This window comes from Halichoerus grypus, chromosome 4 (assembly GCF_964656455.1).
Source record: "Halichoerus grypus chromosome 4, mHalGry1.hap1.1, whole genome shotgun sequence".
NCBI classification, from domain to species: Eukaryota; Metazoa; Chordata; class Mammalia; order Carnivora; family Phocidae; genus Halichoerus; species Halichoerus grypus.
This window is the reverse complement of record NC_135715.1, coordinates 179,696,689-179,720,153: the sequence shown is the minus strand read 5'-3', so window position 1 is coordinate 179,720,153 and position 23,465 is coordinate 179,696,689. Positions and strand designations below refer to the sequence as shown.

The 23,465-nt window shown below is 42.9% G+C and overlaps 1 protein-coding gene across 2 annotated transcripts in view; it reads left to right on the top strand.

Moving 5' to 3' along the window:
* The first annotated feature begins 624 nt into the window (after positions 1 to 624).
* AP1S3 (adaptor related protein complex 1 subunit sigma 3) overlaps positions 625 to 23,465 on the top strand; it is a 53,038-nt gene continuing 30,197 nt past the window's right edge. For both annotated transcript variants that reach the window (XM_036098712.2, XM_078071367.1), the window contains exon 1: positions 625 to 771. In XM_036098712.2, coding sequence (XP_035954605.1) covers positions 769 to 771 — 3 coding nt within the window. In that variant the 5' untranslated portion in view covers positions 625 to 768. The remainder of the gene's footprint in view (positions 772 to 23,465) is intronic.

Genomic DNA, 23,465 nt, shown 5'->3' with positions numbered 1-23,465 from the left:
GGTAAAAACTCTAGACTTAAGAAAAATCAAGTGGAGAAGGAGAGAGACTGGAGACTGGACGCCACAAAGTCTTAGGAGAGACTTAAAACCGCGCCTGTAGAAAACGATCTATGTCCTTGGTTTGCAGGATTAAAAGATAAAAAGAAAGAAAGAAATCTAATTGCTTCTAGTTCTGCATCTGCCAACCGCTTCTGCCCTTGGCGGTTTAGGACGAGCCCGCCTCTTGCCACTTTCCCTAAGCGTATTCCCAAGTGCCAGGGCGGAACACGTTTCTCAAATAAATGAATGACACGTTCCCCGTACAGAATCCGGAAAGCAGCCCCCTCAGGGCTCCCTGCTCAGCGCTTCCCAGTGCCCGGGGGTGCAGAGGCGCGGGCAGGTGCAAGTGCACCTGCTGCCGCCCGCGGGGCGCTGGGCTGGGAGAGCTGCGGCGCGGGGCGGGGGGCGTGGGGGAGAGGAGGAGGTGGAGGAGGCAGAGGAGAAGATGGAGGAGGGAGAGGAGGAAGTGGAGGAGGGAGGGGAGGGAAAAAGCAGGGGAGGAGGGAGAGGAGCCGGAGGGAGAGGGGCCGGAGGGAGAGGGGAGGAGCGCGGGGAGGAGTCTGCAAACTTTCAGTTCGAGGGCATTGTGGGAAGCAGCCATGGTCTGAGGCGGGCACCTCACCTGTCAGCCGCGCGGGCTCCTGCGCTCGCCTCGCGCCCTCGTGACCCTCGCGCTCGCCACTCGCCGCTCGCTAGTCGGCGGGCGGGGGCGGCGGAGGCCCGGCCACCATGGTGAGTGACCCGGCAGCGCGCGCCGGCGGGAGGCACCTGCGGCGGCCGGGGGTGGGGAGCCGCCGCCGAGTCCCGGTCCGCGCGCGCCTGCGGTCGCGCCGCCGGACGGGGCGGACGCGCGGGCCACCGGGGACGCCGGTCAGGGACTCCCGCGGCCACGGGCGTCGCTCCTTCATTCATTCGCTCGCTCGCTGAGCGCGTCGCCTGTGCCGGGCAGGGGGCCAGGCTTACATTCTCGGACGAGGCCGTGGACGGAGGGAGACGTGTCGTCTACCGGGAAAATAAAGGTTACCTGCGCGAGTGAGGTCTCCGCGAAGGCCTCTTTGGGGAGGCGACATCTGAGCTGTTGGAGGTCCTGAAGGGGCGCTGCCCGGGGTGGGCGCGGACAGAGCAAAGGCCCAAGAGAAGACACCCTTGCTGGTAGGGTTGATACACAGAGACCAGAGCCAGTTGAGGCAGGTCCTGGAAGGAGTTGGGGTCTTATTCCAACGGAGTTGAGCCTTGGGAGCGTTTTTAGCAATATAACAGACCTTATTCCTCCTACACTGAAAAAAAGGCCTCTGGCTGTTGGTGGAGAGTGGACTGGGTGGGGTGTGTGTGAGGAGGGGTGTCAGCGTAGAAGCAAGGAGACGAGTGTCAGTGCCCCAGGTGAGAGAGATCCTGGCATGCACTTGGGTGAAAACTGTAGCTTCCGGGGCCTCTTCCAGTGCCTTCGGTCGGGGGGCTAGTGTTTTGAGAGTGTGGGGGTCCCCCTTGCCCAGGTGAGCTCACTTCCCAAATATAAGCAGGAACAGAAGTGACCTGCACTCTGAGGGCTTGAGCGCCCACCTCAGGCAGGAGCAGAGGGCCTGTGGCTTCAGAAAGTTGGTGGACAAGGACTGCAGTGGGGTGCTGAGCCCCTGGACAGGAAGGCCACAGATGCTGGTCCCCGGAGGAGGTTTGGTTGCACAGACTAGAGGTGCCCTGGTTGTTTGTTGAGGGTTCCTTGTAAGTACAGCACGATGCAAAAAGGAGGCTGTAAATAATGGAGCAGCTCTGTGGGCTTGCTCAAGTTTCCCAAGGAACGCGGTGACAGTGTGCCTAGATCGCTGTTATCATTTGCCTAATGGAGGGTGGAATAAGGCCCTGGAATTTCTGAGTAGCAAAATGCTGCTTCCATCCCGACAGCTGGGGCAGGATCCTTGCTCTAGACAGTGCTCGCTGTGGAGTTTTCTTTTTCCTTGCTGGTGTCATATAATCAGGTAATCAGAAATGTGTGAAGTTTCCCTAGCTTTTCCACCAGGCCTTGTCCAACAGAAATGTTCATGTTATTATTGAGCACTTCTGATAGGCCGTGCGGGATGCTCCACCCTTCCCATTCACTGTCTCGGGCAATCCTTGCAGCCACCAGATGAAGGTAAGTATTATGCTCTTTGCCTTTTACCTGCTCTGACCTGTTTCAGCAGTGTGTTCTTGGACAGTCCCCTTGGCCTCTCTGTGCCGGTTTGCTGATTTGTGAAATGGGGATAATAGGAAGGGGTTCTCCAAGTGCTGTCTGGGGGCCCTAAGGAGTCCCTGAAACTTTTCAGAGGTCCACGAGACCCAAGTATTTTCATAATAGTTCATAATAGCACTATGATATTATTTGCCTTTTTAACATTCATTCCTACGCAACTCTATGTGGCGTTTGCTTGAGACTAACATGCCCTGGGATAGCGTGACAGTTTGAATGCAGAAGTAGCTCAGGGAGTCCAGCTACCTTCTATTGAGCCAGACATGAGGGAGATTTGAAAAACTGTAAAACTGTGCCACTCTTCTCATGAAATTTTTTTTCTTTTTTTTCTTTGGAAAATATTGTGACTGTTGATAAGAAAGTTATTTCTGTTAATGTGTGATACTACTTAAAAAATGAATTAGTAAATATCTAAAATTTTTTTCCCATTGAAATGTATATTACGTACCTACCAAGGGAAGCAACCTACATAAATAAAAGGTCTTGGGGGTTATCTATTTTTAAGAGTGTAAAGGAGTCAGAGACAGGAGTCATTAACTCTGTGAGTTAATGCAAGTGAATGCATTTAGAGCAGCTTTGCCCACTGTAAGAGCTCAGGGACCGTGGCATCTCATCTGGTCTTCCTGCCGCGAGGTGACCCTCCCTGTTGCCCAGCAACTTTGGCTTTTTGGGAGGGCCACTTGGTGACTCCCCGTCTTTCTCTTTCTCTTGCTCTGTTCCTGACTTTTGCCAACTCTTACTCTAGGAAACTGGAAGATGCTTACAGCATCCCACCTGCTACCTCCCCACAGGAAATGGTTCTTCATTCCCTTGTGCCAGTGGTCCAGATTTCTAGCACAGAGACTTCATACCTCCTGACTCTTGGGACTGTGTTTGTATCTGGATTATCTCGTTTGAATCAACTTTGTACTTGTGCACCCTGTCTTTGTTTTTGAAACCTCTGCCATGGAAAACAACGTAGGGTTATTGTGTTTCAGGGATTCCCGTGATTTCTGAGCCCAGTGTACTTAAACATCTTAGTGGGAAGAATTTACTTCTGAATGGTTGACAATGTTGATGGAAGGAGGAGGATTTTTCTTTTATTTGTTTCTTTATTCTGTTTTCCTGTAAGAAAATAGCAGTGGGGATTTAGAGGGTGACGTTTAAAAAGCCTTGGGGACTTTGGTAAAAATGCAAGTCGACTTTGCTTTATGTAGTCCGCATACTTCTGAAAAGTTAAAGTGACTTTTAAAACCACATTGTCAACAAAATAGAGGAATTACCCATTGAAAGAAACTCAAATGGTGACCGGTTTTTTGAAATATGAATCATCATCTTCTTGTGCTGCAGATCCAAGTCTCATAACGTATGCTGTTTATCTAAAGTGAGATAGACTTACACACACACAAAAAAATCCAAATCACGGATTCTTTGGTGTGATTTTAAATCTTCCTTTAGAGAGAGAGACCTTCCCAAGCTGAACTGTGAAGCCGTTTCTTTATGAGAATTGATGTTAGTTTGAAACAGTATGAGTGCACCCTTCTCCTAAATCAAGTAATTCAAAGTTGCCCATGGTCATCCTCATCTTACTGAATTACGTGGGAACAGGAGGGGTGAAGAGGAGTTGCAGAGGGTGAGGCGGGGAGAAGTCTAACAAGAACCTGGAGATCCTGCTATGCTCCCCCTCTCCCCACCCAGTATATCAATTTAATTGTCCCAGGCTTGAGTGAATTGTAATAACCGTGTCATTATTTTGGCAGTTGAAGTTCTAGTTCGAGGGTTTAGTAGTTTCTTACAGTGATGAGCACTTTCCTGCTCTGAGGCCTGGTTTGGGTTGCTGGCCAGCAGTGAGTGTGGAGTAGAGGGGGTTGGGAATAGGGGAGGGAAATGTCCCTCTGTGGTGTTCAGTTGTCTCCAGAGGGTAAACCACAACAGCCCTTCCCCAAGGTCTCCCAGCAACACCATTGAGATTTGTATTTACCCCTCGCCGGGATTGTTACTTCTGAGTTCCCATTACTGGCTTCTGTGGCAAATGCCATCAACAGCTTTCAATTTTTATATGGCCTTTTACCAACAGCATTGGAAGGAAGTGGTCAGCAGATTGTGTATTTGCCACAGGGCATTTTCAGTGTGTGTCCTTTTGGGTCCCATGAATGATTTGATTATCGGCTGAGACAGAACAGATAAAGCGAACCCTCCTCCCCACTCCACCCCCCAACACAAACAAAGAAAACTCCTTGAAGAGTCCCCAGAGATAAGCATTTTTGGATATCTCCATGATTCATTCCTTCAATATTATTTTGTTGTTACAATGGCCAGAGGTTCTCCCAGCGGTCTGAGACTTCACTGGGGTAACTCCTTTCCTGGGACCCTTACTTACCTCTCAGAAGGTCTCCTTTCTGGCATATCTTGTTCTTCTCTGATGGAATTCTTTGTTTTCCCCAAAGTATCCTAGCCATTTACCCAGGAAAAACTCCCTTTTGACCACCCGGATCCCCCAGATCCTGTGATGTGAGAGACTGCACACAGAAACCAAAGGCAAAGCCCCTTGAATTCTCTCAGGGCTGCACTGACCTGTCTCACCAGCGTCCTGACCAGCTGGAGAAAATGTGCTCATTATGTGGCTCCTGATAGGATAAATTGTGATTTTTTAACTATGATAAAGGAGTGCTGCAAATTATTTACATTAGAAATGAAATGCTCGCTGTCTCTCTCTGTCAAATAAATAAATAAAATCTTTAAAAAGGGGGGGGCACCTGGGTGGCTCAGTTGGTTAAGCGTCTGCCTTCAGCTCAGGTCATGATCCCGGTGTCCTGGGATCGAACCTCGAATCGGGCTCCCTGCTCGGTGGGAAGCCTGCTTCTCCCTCTCCCACTCCCCCTGCTTGTGTTGCCGCTCTCTTGTGTTTCCACTCTCTCTGTCTCTTGCTCTGTCAAATAAATAAATAAAACCTTTAAAAAAAAAAAAGAAAGAAATGAAATGCCATTGACATATTATGATATATTATGAGGAAGCTGGCCTTTGAAAAATCTCTGACAGAGTCCCAGGTCTGAGAACTCAGATCTGAAATGGCTTTCTCTAACGAGTTTCTGAAAAGTGCCTGCGGGAAAAGAATACAAGCGTTCATTAGCCTCTCAGTGTGATGGGACATAGACCTAATGTACGTTCGGTCAAGAGGAAGGGCATTCAGGATTCCATAATTTAATGTCCTTGATGGATCTTTTCTAGCAGGATTTCAGGGCTGGTAAGAAATGGTGGGTGTGTGGTAGGGTTCAGTGGATACTTAAATACTACAGGAACCTTCTTTCCACACTGGCTCATTAAAGAGAGGAAACTGAGGCCATTGCTTGCAAGCTGCCATGCTTCTACTCATTCTTTTTTTTTTTTTTTTAAGATTTTATTTATTTATTTGTCAGAGAGAGAGAGAGCAAGAGCACAGCAGGGGGAGCAGCAGGGAGAGGGAGAAGCAGGCTCCCTGCTGAGCAGGGAACCCGATGCGGGACTGGATCCCAGGACCCTGGGATCATGTCCTGAGCCGAAGGCAGACACTTAACCGACTGGGAGCCACCCAGGCATCCCGCTTGTACTCATTCTTATAGAGAAGGGACAGCAAGGGATAAACGTGACGTATACAGATCATCTTAGATTAAAAAACTTCTCTACACCGAAACACGAATGCACTTGGGTCCAAGATGCAAAATTCATACACTTTAAAGATAAAAACCTAAGAAATAGCTTGTTTATGGCTGGCTGCTTAAGATTAGCATACTACATCTCACAAAAATGTTGAGCTGGTATTCTAAGGCAGGGGTAAGAAAAATTTTTCTGTAAAGGGTTGGGTTGGAAGTATTTTAGGCTTTGTTGGTCCTATAGTCTCTGGTATTGTCATTTAACTCTTCTATTATAGAATGAAAGCAGTCATGGACAAGATGCAAATGAGTGTGGCTATTTTTTTTTTTTTAAAGATTTATTTATTTATTTGAGAGAGCGAGAATGAGAGAGAGAGAGTACATGAGAGGGGGGAGGGTCAGAGGGAGAAGCAGACTCCCTGCTGAGCAGGGAGCCCGACGCAGGACTCGATCCCGGGACTCCGGGATCATGACCTGAGCTGAAGGCAGTCGCTTAACCAACTGAGCCACCCAGGCGCCCCGAGTGTGGCTATGTTTTAATAAAACTTTATTTATAAAAACAGGTGGAGGGCCAGAACTGGGCTGTAGGCTGTGGTTTGTTGACCTGTGTTCTAAGGTAACTTCCATTAATTCACTGTATTTGACAAATGAATTGGACACAGTGCTCTAGGTAGGACTGGCTATATAATTTGTGGCACCCAAAATGAAAATGTAGGGTCCCTTGTTCAAAAATTATTGAGAATTTCCAGATGACTGCAGAGCATTAAACCAGGTGTAGGATCCTTCTGAACTCAAGGCTCCAGGTAAGGACCCTATGTTCATGGAAACTATCCCTGGGTCTAGGCCCCAGAGGTTGTGTTAAATAAATCAGAAGCTCATACTGTCCCGGAGCCCATGTTCTTGGTGGGAAGTTCTCTAAACTTTCTAAATATTCTGTATCAATTACACAGAAGAAGATATTATAGAGCATTGGTAAATCATCATCTCATTTTTACTTCATGGAATTTGCAGACATTTCTGAGGCGGGTGATGTGGGGACCAGTCGGGGCATGTGGAATTGGGAGCAGTCCTGGCCTTGTGCCTACTTCAGGCCCTGCCATTTCAACCCTTTGTGGCCTGAGGAAGTGGGTCCCTTCATCCAGCTGACTCAGCTGGCCCTTGGTTACTTCCTGAACCAGTTCTGGCTGGACAGAGAGTTCAGGATCCATATCCTTCTCCCAGGCATTGCTTTTGTCCATGTCCCATGGAGCCTTGGGTGCCAGACCTCATGGCTTCCCCAGCCCCTCCCAGGTTTGCCCTAAAAATTCTGGGTGTGGTATCTTTTGTCAACGTAAATCCTGTACATTAGCTCCCCATTTGTGTAAAATAAGGCAGATATGCCCATACAGAAACTGGGAACTTTTAGCAGGATATGCAAGAAACAGTGATTCTTTCTGGGAAGGGCTCTAAGCATCTGGCATGGTTAAGTTTTACTTTTTATTGTATGTTCTATTAGACCATTCAGTTTCCTCTATTTGAATGTTATATCTTCTAAATTATATGAAAAACGACTTTTTAAAATTTGTCATTTATATTACTTCTCCAGCAGAACTCTGTTTTGTTTTCCCCCATTTTTTAACTTCTTAAAGTTGGATGTGTCTGGAATTGGGATGGAAACAGAAGTTCCCTGAAAATACACACACACACACACACACACACACACAGAGGCTTTCTCTAACTTGGGCTCTTGGCCAGACTTCTGAGATTCCTATTTGTACCTTGCTTTCATATGAGAATTGAGAATAGCCGAGGGGGCAAAAATGTGATTCATCTTTCTCATTTCAGTGACTCTGAAAACTTTTGCTAATAATGTAGAATGCTTCTAGTCTCTTTATAGGACTAAACCATTAATGTAGAGATGGCTGTCAGATCACCTGGGGTTGGCCTCTCTGCATTCAATAGAGAGCCAAGCATTCCAGTGAGATTAAGAAGTCATGTCCCTGAAAAGGTCCAAAAGGCCCCATCGAATGTGGCATCAGATTCTGATGATCACTGAACTGTTCTGCCCCCAATTTCAGTGTCTGCTGCACACCCCCAACTCCCCTTGCCTTCCTTAAAAAAAAGAAAAAAAAACATCAACTTTTCATTACGCAGGTGAAACTAGAAAAGACTCGGAAAAAATGTTGTTTTCAGAGAAGTGTCAGAATTTCATCGGGGGACAGGACATGCTGTTGGAAGACACATCTCTGTTGTGTAAGCTACTCCTTCCCTGTGGAAGTGACACACAGGGCGTTTCGCCCAGCTTCCCCCCCCCGGAGACACTTGCAGAGGTCAGTGTGTCCAGGAAGAGGATGAGATGAGAGGGACAGCCCCAGGCCCTGCATGTAAGCTCTGTGATCTTGAGCACTTTGCTTATCCCTCTGCACTGGGCCCACTTCCTCAGTTTACCTGAAGATCGAACAAGATAATCCAGTTCAAGCCCTTCACGTGAGACCTGGCACCTAGAATGCATTCCATCAACCTTAGCTAGGCTATTTTTAAGAGAAACAGGAAAAAAACTCACAAAATGTTTAAAAATGGTTCATAAGTTGTTTTTTTTCTCCCCCTAGGAAACTTATTTGAACCAATGAACTAAAGAAACAAAATATCGTAGACTGTAAACACGGGGGAGGTGGGAGAAGGTAAGGGTTATTGTGAGATCACAGTGTTTTTCCAGTGTGGTTCAAAACCCAGTCTATGTCTAGGACATTTTTCTTGTATTTCTTAGACAAGTACTTTCAGTTTCTTTACCAAGAAGCCAAATCCTCAATTCTAGGTGCACTACCTTTCAAAGCCTGTTCGGACTCATGACTTCCATACTTCAAGGATTCAGATAATCTACATCAACAGTCTTGGTAAAATAAGAGGGAAGGGGAGACTTGATTGTATAACAAGGCAGATCCGTCTCTCAGACTGAATCTGAACTTTGAAAGAGGATGATGGATGTGCCATCTCCCGCCTCCTAACAAATTTTGTTCAGGCTATGCACATCGTTGTCAAGGTATAAAGGCCCTGGGGACGGATTTTTAATGAGTGCCGGGTAGGCTGCAGTAGGAAGAAAATGAAAGTCCTTAATCAACATTTAAGTGGTCATTACCGTGCAGGGTGCTGAGGTTAGCATAGTAAGCCTAGCCTCTCAAACTAAGTTTGTTCCTGATCACAAAAAAATTCACATTAAGAAAGATCAAATAAGCATCACTATGAAATACGGATAGGGTCCCAAGTTATTAATGTTTCATTTGACTTCAAAGTCATAGTGAAATTTGCCTGGAATGTCTACTCTCTATTTCTAGTATCTTTTTGCTCCTTAAATGATTTGAAACAGAACTGAAGGCCAGTCTGCCTCTCAGAAGACTCCAGGAGAAAAACCTAATTAGAGGAGTATTTACTATAAGACAAAAATTAAATGATTAACAGGTATTGTTGGTACATTCCAAATTGATTACACTGTCCAGAGGAAGTGATAAATGAAAAAATAATATGTGAATCACTTTTCAGGTTTTTTTTTTTTTCTCTCACTTAAAACAAGAACTCTTTGAGTTCTTAACTGGGGGGGGGGTATTAGAAAAGAAACACTCACAAGTGTAAGATCTGTTAATCTTGATTACAAGAAACTTGTGTCATCGGGAAGAAATGTCTCACATGCGTAGCAAATCTAAATGAGTGCGGGAGTGGATAATTAAGCACCAAAGTATGTTGCTCAGATTATATAATTGCTGCAGGAATTCGTGGAGCAGGACTTGGGAGGGGCTCGTGGGAGAGAGAGAGGCACGGGACTGAGTCCAGAAGGGCAGGGCGATCCTGCCTTTAGCTTTTCAGAAGAGAGCATACTGTGCGTGTGCTGGATGTGCGTGTGAGTGGCAGGGGTTAATAAGCAGACCGGAAAGACAGGCAATTATAAGGAAATGCAAATCCTGGAGGAGAGCCTGGTTTCTCACTGACGCCCCCTTGTCTAACTTTGCTCTCCCATCAGCCCCACTAGGGCAGGATTCATCTGGGAATGAGAACTCACAAGTGGATTTTCCAGATAGCTCAAAAGGACAAAGTTTTTTTTTTTTTCTTTTCTTTTTTTTTTTTAATTTTAGAGGTAAAAAAGATGTTAAAACCCTCTGCAAGCATTTGGGGAAGTGGATCAAAAGTAGCTTGAGGCTTGTCCAAAATCAGGAGCAGCCTCACTTCATTCCTTCACTCCACTGCTTGGTTTTGGAGACGAGTTGCGTTCTTAGCAGCCAAGGTGCAGTGTTAACTGAAATTGCAGGTGTATTTAAGAGTCTGTGTGTCTGTATGTGTGTGTGTGTTGTCTCCGAGTGGGTTAGTTCCCTGGTGTATCTCTAAAACACCATCTGCTGTTCTTTCCCTCACCTGTCCTGCATGTCTGTCCCCACACTCTCTTCTACCACCTTCATGTCTGTTTCGAGAAGGAAAGGTCATTTTAATGGCAGCATAAGACAGACATCACTAGAAAGACAGAAGAGCATAACACTTGGAAGGATGGCTGCCCTGGAAATAAGGGGACTCTGGGTCATCGCCCAGCTATGCCAATAGCTATGACCTTCACCACTCCCCTACCTCCCCAGGCCTGTTCTTGCTGTCCCATGAGGCAAGCACGGACCTGAGGCATACTCTTAAAAAGTCCTTTCTGGCTCTCACAGTCTGTGATGAGCCACAGGACAATCCTCTGCCTCTCCAAAGCTAATATACGCTATTTTCTGAACGTGTCAGAATTGGAGACAGGGCTGGCCTGATGCTCAGTTGTTGATCTGTGTGTCCTCATGTTGCTCTTGATGAGGACTTGGGCTTGTCCTCACTGCAGCGAGCAGGTGGAATTTTCATGTCCGCAGCTGGCCAGAAGGAATGATGGCCGCACCAACACAGAGTGCCCGTAACTAGATCATGAGTCACTGCATTGCTCACACTTCTGTTTGTTTACAGAGTCTAGGCACGGTAGTAAGTGCAATTTTAGCCTCAGTCAGGTGTAAAAGAAGCACAGCATTGTCATTTTGCTTTAGGTCAAAATTACCGAATACCTACTGTGGTCTAAACCCAGACCTGGAGATTATGAAGAGCTATAAAGGAAACAAAACTGATAATGCTTCTGATCCCATGGTGGGGGATGGGGGGGGGACATATACATAGAGTAGCTTGTATGCTACCCTAAACTGTGGCTTTCTTCAAAGAATGTTGAAAATGAAGATGTGGTCAGCAGAGGCTAGGGTTCACAGGGAAGTGGACATTTTGAGACGGGTCCTGAAAGGATGTTACAAACCTGCTTCCGGGAGGAGCGTATTTCAGATGTGGGCAGGGGGGAGGAGCCAGGTGGTGAGGTGGGTCCCAGCGGGGGGTGCCTCAGGGCCGGCAAGCCCATTGGCTTGGGTGCATAGGGGACTGAGTTTGGAAAACACACAGACACACACACACACACACACATACACACACACACACACAAAACACCCAGATATCTAGTGCACGAGAAAAAGTAGAGGACTTTGGTGGAGGATTTTGAAAGACAGGAGATTTTCTCCGTGTCATTCATCTGGAGGACAGTCCAGGAAGGTCTGGCTTTTTTGTCTTCTGTTCAGGACCATCATTCCATAGATGGGGACTATGAGCAGTGTGACAGGCACTGCTTGGGACAAGCACCTGAACTAAATCCCTGTCCCTCTGTCTTATTTTTGGATGGTGGAGGGTAGTATGTATACGTACGGATGTTATTGATTTGAAGTGTTAAAAAAAATTGTAAAGTTTTATGTTCACCTTCTTTGTATTAGGTAAGTTGAACAACTACACCCATTTCTCAGGAGAACTTGAGCCTATCTTTGCCTATGATCATTTTATTTTATTTTATTTTTTAAAAGATTTTATTTATTTAAGACTTTTTAATAAAACCAGCCTTTAAATCCCATTTTCCTGAGCTCCTTCTTATAGCCAGTGAATATAATTATATTTTTCAGTAAAAGAATAGAACAGCTTTGCAATAATCACTATATTTTTAGCAAATATCTACAATGTGAATGCTTCTATGATATACTTCCAATTTAGAATTATATTCTGTAGTAGAGTCTTGACTGTGGAAGCTAAAAATTTTAGACCTTGAGCAAAAGTGACCCAAAAGAAGTGTAAAGTTCTTTTTTATTAACTGCAAAATAAGACCTTCATAAACAGAGTAGGACTTCCTTTTCTTTACAAAGCATCTTTTTTATCCCCAGTTTTATTGAGATAGAATTGACTAATGCATCTTGGGGTGGTATTTTTTTTTTAATAACATCATTGAAAGATTTATAATTAAATATCAGTTTTACTGCCAACTCACACATTTATGGGTGCCAATGACTTTATTGTTTATTTTGTAGCTACACATTGCTAAAATTAGATTTGATTTCTGAATTTTAAAATAACGAGTTAAAATGTGCAAGGAAAAGAAGTGAGAAAATAGAGTGTACTTTTCTAACACGGCCAGTTTCTCTACTAAGTGATGTAAAGAATGTTTATTTCCAGCAAAAGTGATCCCAAAACATCTGTTGTACTCTCTCTTAAAAAAACAACAAACTTCATGCTGTTTGGGAGGTCTAATAAAAGAGAAACAGATGTTCAAATTGAAGATGTTAAATCCATCTTCAGCCCTGTTGACACATGGCGGATTGCAATGACCCCCCGCCCCCCAAAAGGGTCAGGCCGGTACAGGGCGTGGTCTGGTGCTCCCCGTGCTGCTTTTCCTCGGGAGCTGGAGCCTCCAGGTAGAGAGTAGAAGCACTTTGGCCAATGCATGTTTATGTCATCATCCACCCTTCATCACTCACACTAAGAGTAGAAGGGGCCCAGAAAGGAATCATATAATGAGATTTGAGCAGGAGGTCAGGTTCATTATCAAGTAATGAGCCCTGAAGTGACTTTAATGGCAATTAAGATAGCATTAAACTGTGGACCTGTGACTGAAACTTAAATCTGTGACAATGAAATAAAGTCACCTTAATGGATATAGCATGTATAAAATACCGCGCTGGCGGTTTTTAAAGTTTTCTGGGGTAAGAGCCCTTTTGAAAATCTGCTGAAATTTCTGCACCTATTCCCTAGATCAATTGCTCATAAATCTAAAATTTTGCATAGACTTTTAAGAAGTCTACCCATACCACTCTCCCTTTTAAATTATCCTTAAACCTTGGGCATTTATTTTAAAGGTATAGAATCCTACCTGAATGCAATACCTAGCACTACCACCTATATCTTGATGACTCAAGAAAAGTCTTTTAAGTGTCGACAACTTTATTTCTTTTATCTTCAATATGATACATCACCTAAGTATGTGGATTCAGTAGTATAATATGTGTAAATGTGCCCCAAACCATGCTCGCCATGCAGTGGGTGGTTTTTATTGATAAATATAATTGTCATGTGGAATACTATGTTCATATTGGTCAATAGACTGAGTCTTCCTGGAGGAAAGGGTCCCTGAGAAGTTATAGAGGCCAGACAAGGTACCTTTTCCCCTAGAGATGTGTTCACAAATTCTTCCAAATTGTCCTTTTTTTTCAAGGACTCTGAACAGACCACTGCTGCTAATACAGCTGTTTTCAGACAAGTTACTATTCAGTGGATCCTGAAGCCACTTTCTGGTTGTCATTCCAGCCACGGAATGACCACACCATGGTTGATTGGACTGTGTCTTCTATAGAGAGCTCATCTTGCCACTATGGGCTATTTTAATTGCCAGGTTATGAGGATTACCTGTAGTCTTCTGTGAACAGTCTACAGTGTTGTGGATGGTAGTGTTATGCACCTATTTAACACAGACTAGGAAGGCTCAAAACCTGTAACTAGCAGTCTCATGTATGCTATGCACACTGGAAGACTGCCTCGGATTGGTGGGAAGGATTGGTGTGTGGATGGTGGGAAGACCTCAGGCTTTAGAGCCAGACTTATCTGTGTTGGAATCCCTCTCTGTCATTGACTAGCTTTTGAGCTTAGTCACTGACGTGGGTATTCTAGGACCTCGGTCTGGGGCCTCGTATCCTCGTTCACTATCTGTTCCTTGCTGGTGATTATCGTGATTTTGATGGCTTGTGGCTACTCACGCTTCCTGCTTCTCTTAGCAACACAGCATGTTCATGGCCTGGAGCCCTGACTTTGCTCAGAAAGAGGCCCTGTGATCTCTTGATTTGGTTTTGACAAGTGACCAACTGAAGTAGGCTTTTTTCAAATGTATGGAGATGAAAGGAATAATCATCCACTCTCTGTCATAGAGGTTTATCATCACCTATGTTACATTACATTCCTAATTTAGCCGATTAACCTAAGATGATGAAGCTCATTCTGGTAGTATCGTGTTTTGTGGAATGCAGAGTAACGTACACATAAGAATGGTTTATGTGCTTGAATTCTTTGCTGTGGAATTAAAACGTTTTTAGATTTCTTAGGAAGCTAGGACCCATTGCTTTAGTTTTTATGACAAGGTTCACATGTTAAGTAGGTTTTATAAATCTGTGCATCATTCATTTTAGGTTGGTTAGTACCATGGTCTGAAGATGGTTCATAAACCTTTAAGGAAAATGATTGTTATCTGAAGGTTAAATCAGAACCTAAAAGAATTGTTACTTGGGTCTTTCTGGAATTAATTAACCCAGTCTCTCTGCTTTCCCTGGATTGAGTCCAAAATCAACCCTGGACAGTTTCTCCCAGACTTACCTCCTCCAGACTCTTCCTCCCAAAGAATATGTCTCCTACACTGGAGCCCATGACTGAAATTTACCACGCAAGGAGAATCAAAGACTGTCCATAGTTTTATAGCAGAAGATACTCAAACATTTTCCAGTGTGGTTGATAGAACATTTACAGAATCAATGGTATTGTTTTACTAACTCTATCAATCCAATTGGTAAAATGAATTAAAAGTCCAAGTCAAAAATTAAATCATGTTCACTTAAAATAAAGTTAGGTCTTTGTTGCTACTGTCAGCCTGAAATCTCTTGTACAGTCTTGGAATTCTTGCTGTATTTTTTAGTTTAATGTGCAAACCTCGTTTTGATTGAAGTACAAATAAGTTTCTGTATTTGAAGCATGAGGCTGTTTTGCAAATGGCGGATGTTCCCATGATCAGTGAGAATTTTGTTCATGAAGTTTGTTAGGGTCTTTGGAAAACTGGTTCTGGGCACATGCTCCTGATTATTTCGGCCTGGAATGGTGACCAGGGAATGGTTTAAGTGTTACTTTTCAAATATATTTGGTTTCACAATTTGGTGATGTCTGAGAAACAGAAAGGCCAACCCTTTGTCATTTTTGCCTCTTTGTTAAACTCAATTCTGATGGGTGTGGCCTCTGGTTCTAGGCTGCGAGCTCTGAACTGGACAGAGCAGAACAAAGAGCAGAGAATAGCCATTTCCTATTGTTAACAGAGCAGAGTGTGAGATACCCAGTGATGCCAGATATGCCCTCTGCAGCCTCTTCTCTATGATTTTGCTCAAACTTACTCGGCATATTCTTCCTTCTAGTGAGAGTCACAGGGGGTCAGCGGTCGGGGGCACAAACCCCCGGCCACTTCCACATTCTGAGGCCACTGGCATGTGAAAAAAACCAAAGTGGCCAAGCCAGGCTATAAATACTGTGGCACTTTTTCAAGCCTTATGCTTAACAAGTGAATGCATGTAACATACATAAAATACTGTGCACTTTCATTTTCCCTTTTGCAAAATGTTTTAGGGATTTATAAAACACATGTTGATTCACTGTGTAGGCCAGGAGCTTGGACTGGAAATGGGCACAAGCTTATGTCCCGTAGGAAGAACATCTCTGTCTTTTGGCCTCACTGGGGCTTCCCTATGACCTCCTAAATAAAGACACAATTCTAAGTTTGAGATCCTTTGTGGATGTGAGGCTGGCCCCTTCCTTTTCACCCCTTACACTCAGAGGGGTACCTCTGCTTCTGAGGATGACTTGTCTGGCTTTATAAGAGGTCAGAATGGCATACATGAAGCAATAGTGGAAGAAAAGTCCATTTTGTCATTGGCTTTATTACCAGTTTTGATTCCAGTTTACTTGTTTTTGTGGCTTTATGGCACATTCCTGGTTTTACTCCTCCCCTCCCTCCACTATTTGAACAATAAGACAGTGGTGTTCAAGCAAGGCTCCATGGAGATCCCCGAAGCCCCCCAACATCTCTAACCAGAGCTGCTCAGATTTCACTTTTTACTCTTTGTCATTGACTTTTATTTAGATCTAGACATTCTGTGTTTAAAAAACAAAAGCAAAAACCCTCAAACTTGAAAACCACTTCTCTAAGGGCAAAGGGTAGAAGAGAACCAAGTTTTACCGCACTTGCTGTATTCCAGGTAAGCAATGGCTCACGTATCTGGGGCGGGGCAGGGGGAGACTTCGATCAGTCAATGTGATACTTGTGTTTTTCTAGAATATTTGGTTTCTGAGAAGTATGAAAAAGTGCTCTATGACTGCCCATCTGAGAAGCACTCTCTGCATCCCATTATTTGAAAGAGTCTGTGGTTATTGTTGCCTCGTGCGATGGAGATCCAGTGTCAGACAGTTGGGGTTGAAAGGAACCATGGAAATTATTTCAGGTGCAGCACACCAGAGATGCTGGTCAAGTTTCCAATCACATGGAACTGGTTCTTGGTAAAATCTGGGATTGTAACCATAGTTGATGCCACTAGGCCATGTTGTTTTTCCTAAGGCTGTTATTTCACTGACTCAATTATAAATAGGTAGAGAATAAGCAAGCCTTAAACTACTCACAGGGCACCTAAAAACTACCAAATCACTGGGGCGCCTGGGTGGCTCAGTCGGTTAAGCATCTGCCTTCAGCTCAGGTCATGATCCCAGGGTCCTGGGATCGAGTCCCGCATCAGGCTCCCTGCTCAGTGGGGAGTCTGCTTCTCCCTCTCCCTCTGCCCCTCCCCCTGCTTGTGCACTCTCTCTCTCTTAAATAAATAAATAAAATCTTTAAAAAAAACCATACCAAATCACATATTCCAATTTCTATAGCTTATGTCTAAGGGGCCCCAAGACATAAACACAACTCCCATGTTCCAAATAACCTTCAAACCAGAATGCCCCTAGCATCTACAATTATATATAGATGGGATTGTTAAAAATGGTGCCAAAATGACTTAATGAAAATACGGACAAAGGCCTTGAATAGACATTTCTCCAAAGAAGGTATCAAAATGACCAACACGTACATGGTCAGTGTCAACGATTCATTAGGGAAATGTAAGTCAGGTTGATAATGAGATAGCACTTCATACCTGTTAGAATGGCTACTATTTAAAAAACCCACAAAATAACAAGTATTGGCGAAGATGTGGAGAAATTGGAATTTTTAGGCAGTGCTGGTGGGAATAGAAAATGGTGTAGCTGCTATGGAAAATGGGATAGTGGTTCCTCAAAAAATTAAACAGAGAATTACCAGATGATCCAGCAATTTCACTTCTGGGCATGTACTCAAAAGAATTGAAAGCAGGGACTTGAAAAGATTGTGGGGGCACCTGATGGCTCATTCTGCCTTCAGCTCAGGTCATGATCTCAGGGTCCTGGGATCGAGCCCTGCATTAGGCTCCCTGCTCTGTGGGAGTCTGCTTCTCCTTCTCCCTCTGCCGCCCCCCCCACTCGTGCTCACTCTGTCTCTCTCTCAAATAAATAAATAAAATCTTTTTTTAAAAAAAGATTTGTGCACCCATGTTTGTAACAGCATGATTCACCAAAAAGTGGAAGCAACCCAAATGTCCACTGATGGACGAATGGGTAAAATGTGCAATATATACATACAGTGGAATATTATTGAGACTTACAAAGGAAGGAAATTCTGACAGAGGCTACACCATGGATGAGCCTTGAAGACATTATGCTAAGTGAAATAAGCCAGTCACAAAAGGACAAATACTGTGTAATTTCACTTGTATGACGTATCTAGAGTAGTCAAATTCGTAGAGACAGAAAGTAGAATGGTAGTTGCCAGGGGCAAAGTTTCAGTTTGCGGAAATGAAAAAGTTCTGGAGATGGGCGGTGGTGATGATTGCACAACATTATGGATGTATTTAATGACACTGAACTATACATTTAAAAATGGTTAAAATGGCAAATTCTATGTTACGGATATTTTACTACCATAAAAAAATCTTAAATCCTTAAAAATTTAAACCATAATAAAAGGATAAGTCACTTCTTAAAAGAATATTGCAGTGAATGGATCAGTAAGAGAGGAATCTTTAATGGTCTATTAAAAATAATGGCTGTCTAATTTATTGGGAATTTTCTATCCTTCACATAGTATTTGTTGAGCATTTTCTGCATAGTATTTCTTTGGTAAGTGGAACAGCAGATCTTTGCATTTAGGTAAGTAGACATTACTTCACGTGTTATTTCAAGAAAGGGAATAACAATGCTTCTTTGGGCCAGCTGCAAACTTAGGAGTCGTGTATTTCAAAAACTGCAAAAGACAGAAGGGGGTCAGGTATCATTTTTTTTCCCTCTGTCATGTATTAAGCCACTAAGTTTAAATTTTCACTGGCCCAGCTGCATTTTGCTTTGGTCAAAAGACAGCTGTAACCTGGAATTTAAAATAAACACACATGTGTGTGTGCGTGTGCACACACACACACAAACACATGACAACGATATTTGAGGTCAGGATCCCCAGGCAATCATCCTGACTCAACAGCTTACTACTAATACAGTTTTGGGCAGCAGCTTCTCTTCTAGAACTGAGTTTCAACAGATTGCATCCAATAGTCTATTCAGCTTTAGCGTTTTGTGAACGTTCTGGTGATACATTGGGATTTTTAGTGCATATACAGATTTTAAAACATCTTGCTCTTGGCTCTTGGTCCATATAGTTCTTTTCTCATTTCTCAATCAAAAAAGTCCTCGAAGATTGCTTTTGAAGAAAATGTAGGAAACCCAGTAGACTCAGTAAATAGCCTAGACTTGAGAAGAGCCATGGTCAAAGATGTCAACGCATCTTTTTTTTTTTTTTTTAATTTTGTTATGTTATGTTAGTCACCATACAATACATCATTAGTTTTTTTTTTTTTCATTTTTTTTTAAAGATTTTATTTATTTGACAGAGAGACACAGCGAGAGAGGGAACACAAGCAGAGGGAGTGGGAGAGGGAGAAGCAGGCTTCCCGCTGAGCAGGGAGCCCGATGCGGGGCTCGATCCCAGGACCCCGGGATCATGACCTGAGCCGAAGGCAGATGCTTAACGACTGAGCCACCCAGGCGCCCCACATCATTAGTTTTTGATGTGGTGATCCACGATCCATTGTTTTCGTATAACACCCAGTGCTCCATGATGTACGTGCCCTCCTTAATACCCATCACCGGGCTAACCAATCCCCCCCCGCCCTAAAACCCTGTTTGTTTCTCAGAGTCCATAGTCTCTCATGGTTCATCTCTCCCTCCAATTCCCGTCCCCTCATCTTTCCCTTCCTTCTCCTAATGTCCTCCATGCTATTCCTTATGTTCCACAAATAAGTGAAACCACATGATAATTGACTTTGATGTTAGATGGTGTCCTATTATGTCATTCTCAGTGTTGCTATAGAAACATTTTTGTGAAAACTGCCATTAAGCCCCCTTGACGCTAATGCTGATGGAATCTGTTATCAACTCCCTCTGGAGTCAGCTGGTGGGTACCGCCGCTCTGCCATTCGAACAGGACCTGGAAAAAGCACGAGAACATGAAGGGATAGATACTGACAGAGGCTTAGATCCCCATTCTGAAAATATTGGCTTGGAAATTAAAATAAAAGTTTTCCCAGGAAAACAAAAAAGTGAAATGGCTACCTCTAATGAATGGTTTTAAGAAAAATTTTTAATTTCCTACTTACTTAAAGTTTCACGTGTCCTTAGAGGCTTACTTTCTACTTGTACTGTGGTAATTCATGTAACCTAGGTACATGCTAGGCACAAAGCCTGGTCTACTTTTATGCTGTCAAGAGTTTTCCTTTGGCTGTAACTTTTTTCTGATAGTTGGTTGTCTCATTTTCCGGGAGGGGTAATATCGAATGTGCTGGAAGAACAGATATTTTATGTATCCAGTTGAAAAGTTAAATGTTAATCAACTAAACGTCACATCCCTGTGGCGATTACTTCATGATTGTTAGTCTTACCAGTAAATGGGCTAAGGGAGATTTTCTTTGGCTATAGATGATGGATTATTCCTTTTTTCTTTTCCTATAAAATTTATAGGAAGAAAAATTCATAGTGTTCTTATGTTGCTTTTTCATCTGCTGTCCTAGATTTATCTACCAAAGATTGGCACCGAATATACTTGCATGCTGATAGTATATCAACATTGCCCAGACGAAATTAATTTATCTTCTCTCCCACAGGCAAAATTCTGCCATTAAGATGTGAAGCAGTGGTTGATTTAGACATAATTCAAAACCCATCAATATTATTCTAAGCATTAATCTTCTAAATTCTCACAGTTCTATTGTGAGTTAACTAAATAATTACATTTTACACATTAACTTTTCTTTTTTGTATTATGGAACTACTAATGAGTAAATTACTGCTTCATTGTCTTCATACAAGAGCAGATCTGCCATAGTCATTCATTCTTTCAAAAAGCATTTATTGAGGGCCTACTATGTGCCAGGCACTATTCTGGAAGCTTGGGATACATCAGTACACAAAAGACTACATGACTACCTCATGGAGCATACATTGTATACTGTGGAATAATGATAATAAAATAATAAAGTGGGACGCCTGGGTGGCTCAGTCAGTTAAGCATCTGACTCTTGATTTTGGCTCAGGTCATAATCTCAGGGTGGTGAGATTGAGCCCTGTGTCGGGCTTCATGCTGGGTGTGGAGTCTGCTTGGGGTTCTCTCTCTCTCTCTCTCCCTCAGCCCCTCAACCTCCCCCGCTAAAAAAATATGAAGGAGAAAAATAATGATAGGCAGCAAAAATTATCTAAAACACAGCTAAATGATATAATGTGATATAAAAATAATCAGCTAAATGATATAAAAATATATAGGCAAAATGATATAAAATAATCCTTTGTTTATATCAAAAACTGAAATGTGACTGTGAATTTTACAAGGCGTGCATTTTACTTTACTGGAGTGATTCCTGGGAGGGGTTATTTAGGTTTGGCACATTTAGTAATGAAAGCATGTGGTCATTCGGAACCTGTCTGGTTTCTTTCTAACTTGGCAAGCATGCCTGCTGGAGAGCTATGCAGTTTTTCTAGTGTTTGTAATCAAGTCTGTCTGTACTTTTATTTTTCTAGAAGTTAGAAGTTTGACATTCTTTCTCTCTCTAACCTTTACTTCGTACAGTACCCATTCTCCTATAACAAATCTGATTCTGTACTTGATCAGTCAGCATTAGAAATGGAGATTTCTGATACACTCAGACTAGTGAAGGCACAGAGTATCAGATTTAATCTTAGAATCATCATCGTTTGCAAGAGTTCTGAAAAACATTATAACTGATTTGTGTATATTGCTTGGGTAAAAAGCATAAAGCAAAAGGAAAAGAAAACCTCAACTCATTGAAACTTCAAAGCAAATTAGGTTAAGGATCAGCCTACGAGATACCAAACTACATTTTTAAAAAAATTTTTATTTTTTTTATTATTTCAAGTTTTTACTTAAACTCTAGTTAGTTAATATATAGTGTATTATTAGTTTCAGGAGTAGAATTTAGGGATTCATACAACACCCAATGCTCATACAAGTGCCCTCCTTAATACCCATCACCCATTTAGCCCATCCATCCTTCACCTACCTCCCCTCCAAGAACCCTCAGTTTGTTCTCTGTAGTTAAAGAGTCTCTCTTATGGGGATGCCTGAGTGGCTCAGTCGGTTAAGTGTCTGCCTTCAGCTCAGGTCATGGTCCTGGGGTCCTGGGGTCCTGGGATCGAGACCCACATCGGGCTCCCTGCTCAGCGAAGAACCTGTTTCTCTCTCTCCCTCTGCTTGTGCTCTCTCCCTCTCCCTCTCTGTCAAATAAAGAAATAAAATCTTTAAAAAAAAAAAAAAAAGAGTCTCTCTTATGGTTTGCCTCCTTCCCTTTTTTCTTTCCCCTATGTTCATCTGTTTTTTTCCTTAAGTTCTACATATGAGTGAAATCATCTGATATTTGTCTTTCTCTGACTGACTTATTTCACTTAGCATAATACACTCTAGCTCCATCCACATCATTGCAAATGGCAAGATTTCATTCTTTTGATGGTTGAGTAGTATTCCAAACTACATTTTTTTTTAGAAGTATATAAGAAGGGAGATGGAATCTTGAATTACAATAAGGTATTAGCATGTACTTGAGCACGCATTGGTACTCTAAAGTAATTTAGAATGGTATTGGATACACATCTGAAGTATCTTATGGATCACTTACTTGGCAGAATAAACTTTGAGACTAAATGCTTCTGTCTTGACTTCAGAAGCATAGCACTCTATGTTGTAAACTTAATGGTAGAAAACACAATCTCCACAAGTATTTCAGGAAATCGTACATAAACCTGTTTCAGTAGTCACTATTTCTTTCTTCCTAAGCCCACTGACAAGTTGCCAAGACTTCTGTTCAATGCTGGCCTTTTCTTTGCTGGGCTATTCAGAGGCAAATTCTTTCTGTGGTGGTTTCTCCATGAATATTGTCTCACAGGCTCTTTTTACTTGACTTATAATTGTGTATGTTTCAAGCCTGTATAATTTCATGTGTTTGGCTGAAGGTGGTTTTCAACTAACTAGCACCAAAATGCCCATTCCCTACAACACTGCACAAAATTAAGTCTTTTCTTAAGATTCAGTATTCGAGATGGACATACAAATAGAATCTGCAGATTTTACCATTAATATCCTTAAAAACTTCCCTTCCTTCCATGTGATCCAGAAGATCCTGGTCTTTTCTGTCATCCCATAGTTTGGAATCAGTGAGTTGGAAAACTGGAAGAAAGGGAATTATGGCATTGGCAAAGCAGGTGTGTTCCCTTGAGTGTGCGTTGTGACCTTAGTTAGTGGTTACACTGCAGATCTGCAACCACTAATTTGGAGCATTTGGGACACATGCTCAGCCACTGCCTGATGGCTGTTCTGTCATGCCTGAGCCATGGGGGGGACCTAAATTTAAGAGTGTGAACCTAGGCATCGATTGGGAGGCTCTGCATGTCTAACTTTACCTGGCTGTCATCACAAGAGTTTTTGGGTCTTTTGTTTGTTTTGTTTTTCAAGGGCTGTTGTTTAGCCTATTGGAGGGGGAGATGCAGGATAGAGCAGGTCACAATTCATCATTCTACTTGAACTTGAATAATGACAGCCTTGCATTCCACATTTCTTCTGTCCATTCTACCTTGCAAAGGCCAGGAAAATTAAATTTGTTATTAAATATCTTTTGGAGCTAATACTTCCATCATCATGGCTCTTTCTCTCTTGTTTGAGTTACGTCAACTTTCCCACATGTTTTCTGAACTCAGGCATACAATTTTCACCCCAGTGGTAATAAGTGACCTGCTGTTTTCTTTGAGTACATAGTACGGCTGGACCCATCACCTTTACCCTCATGCTAGGCGTCATGCTATTAGGATAAAACCAATTAATTGTTGCATGAAGCAAAAAG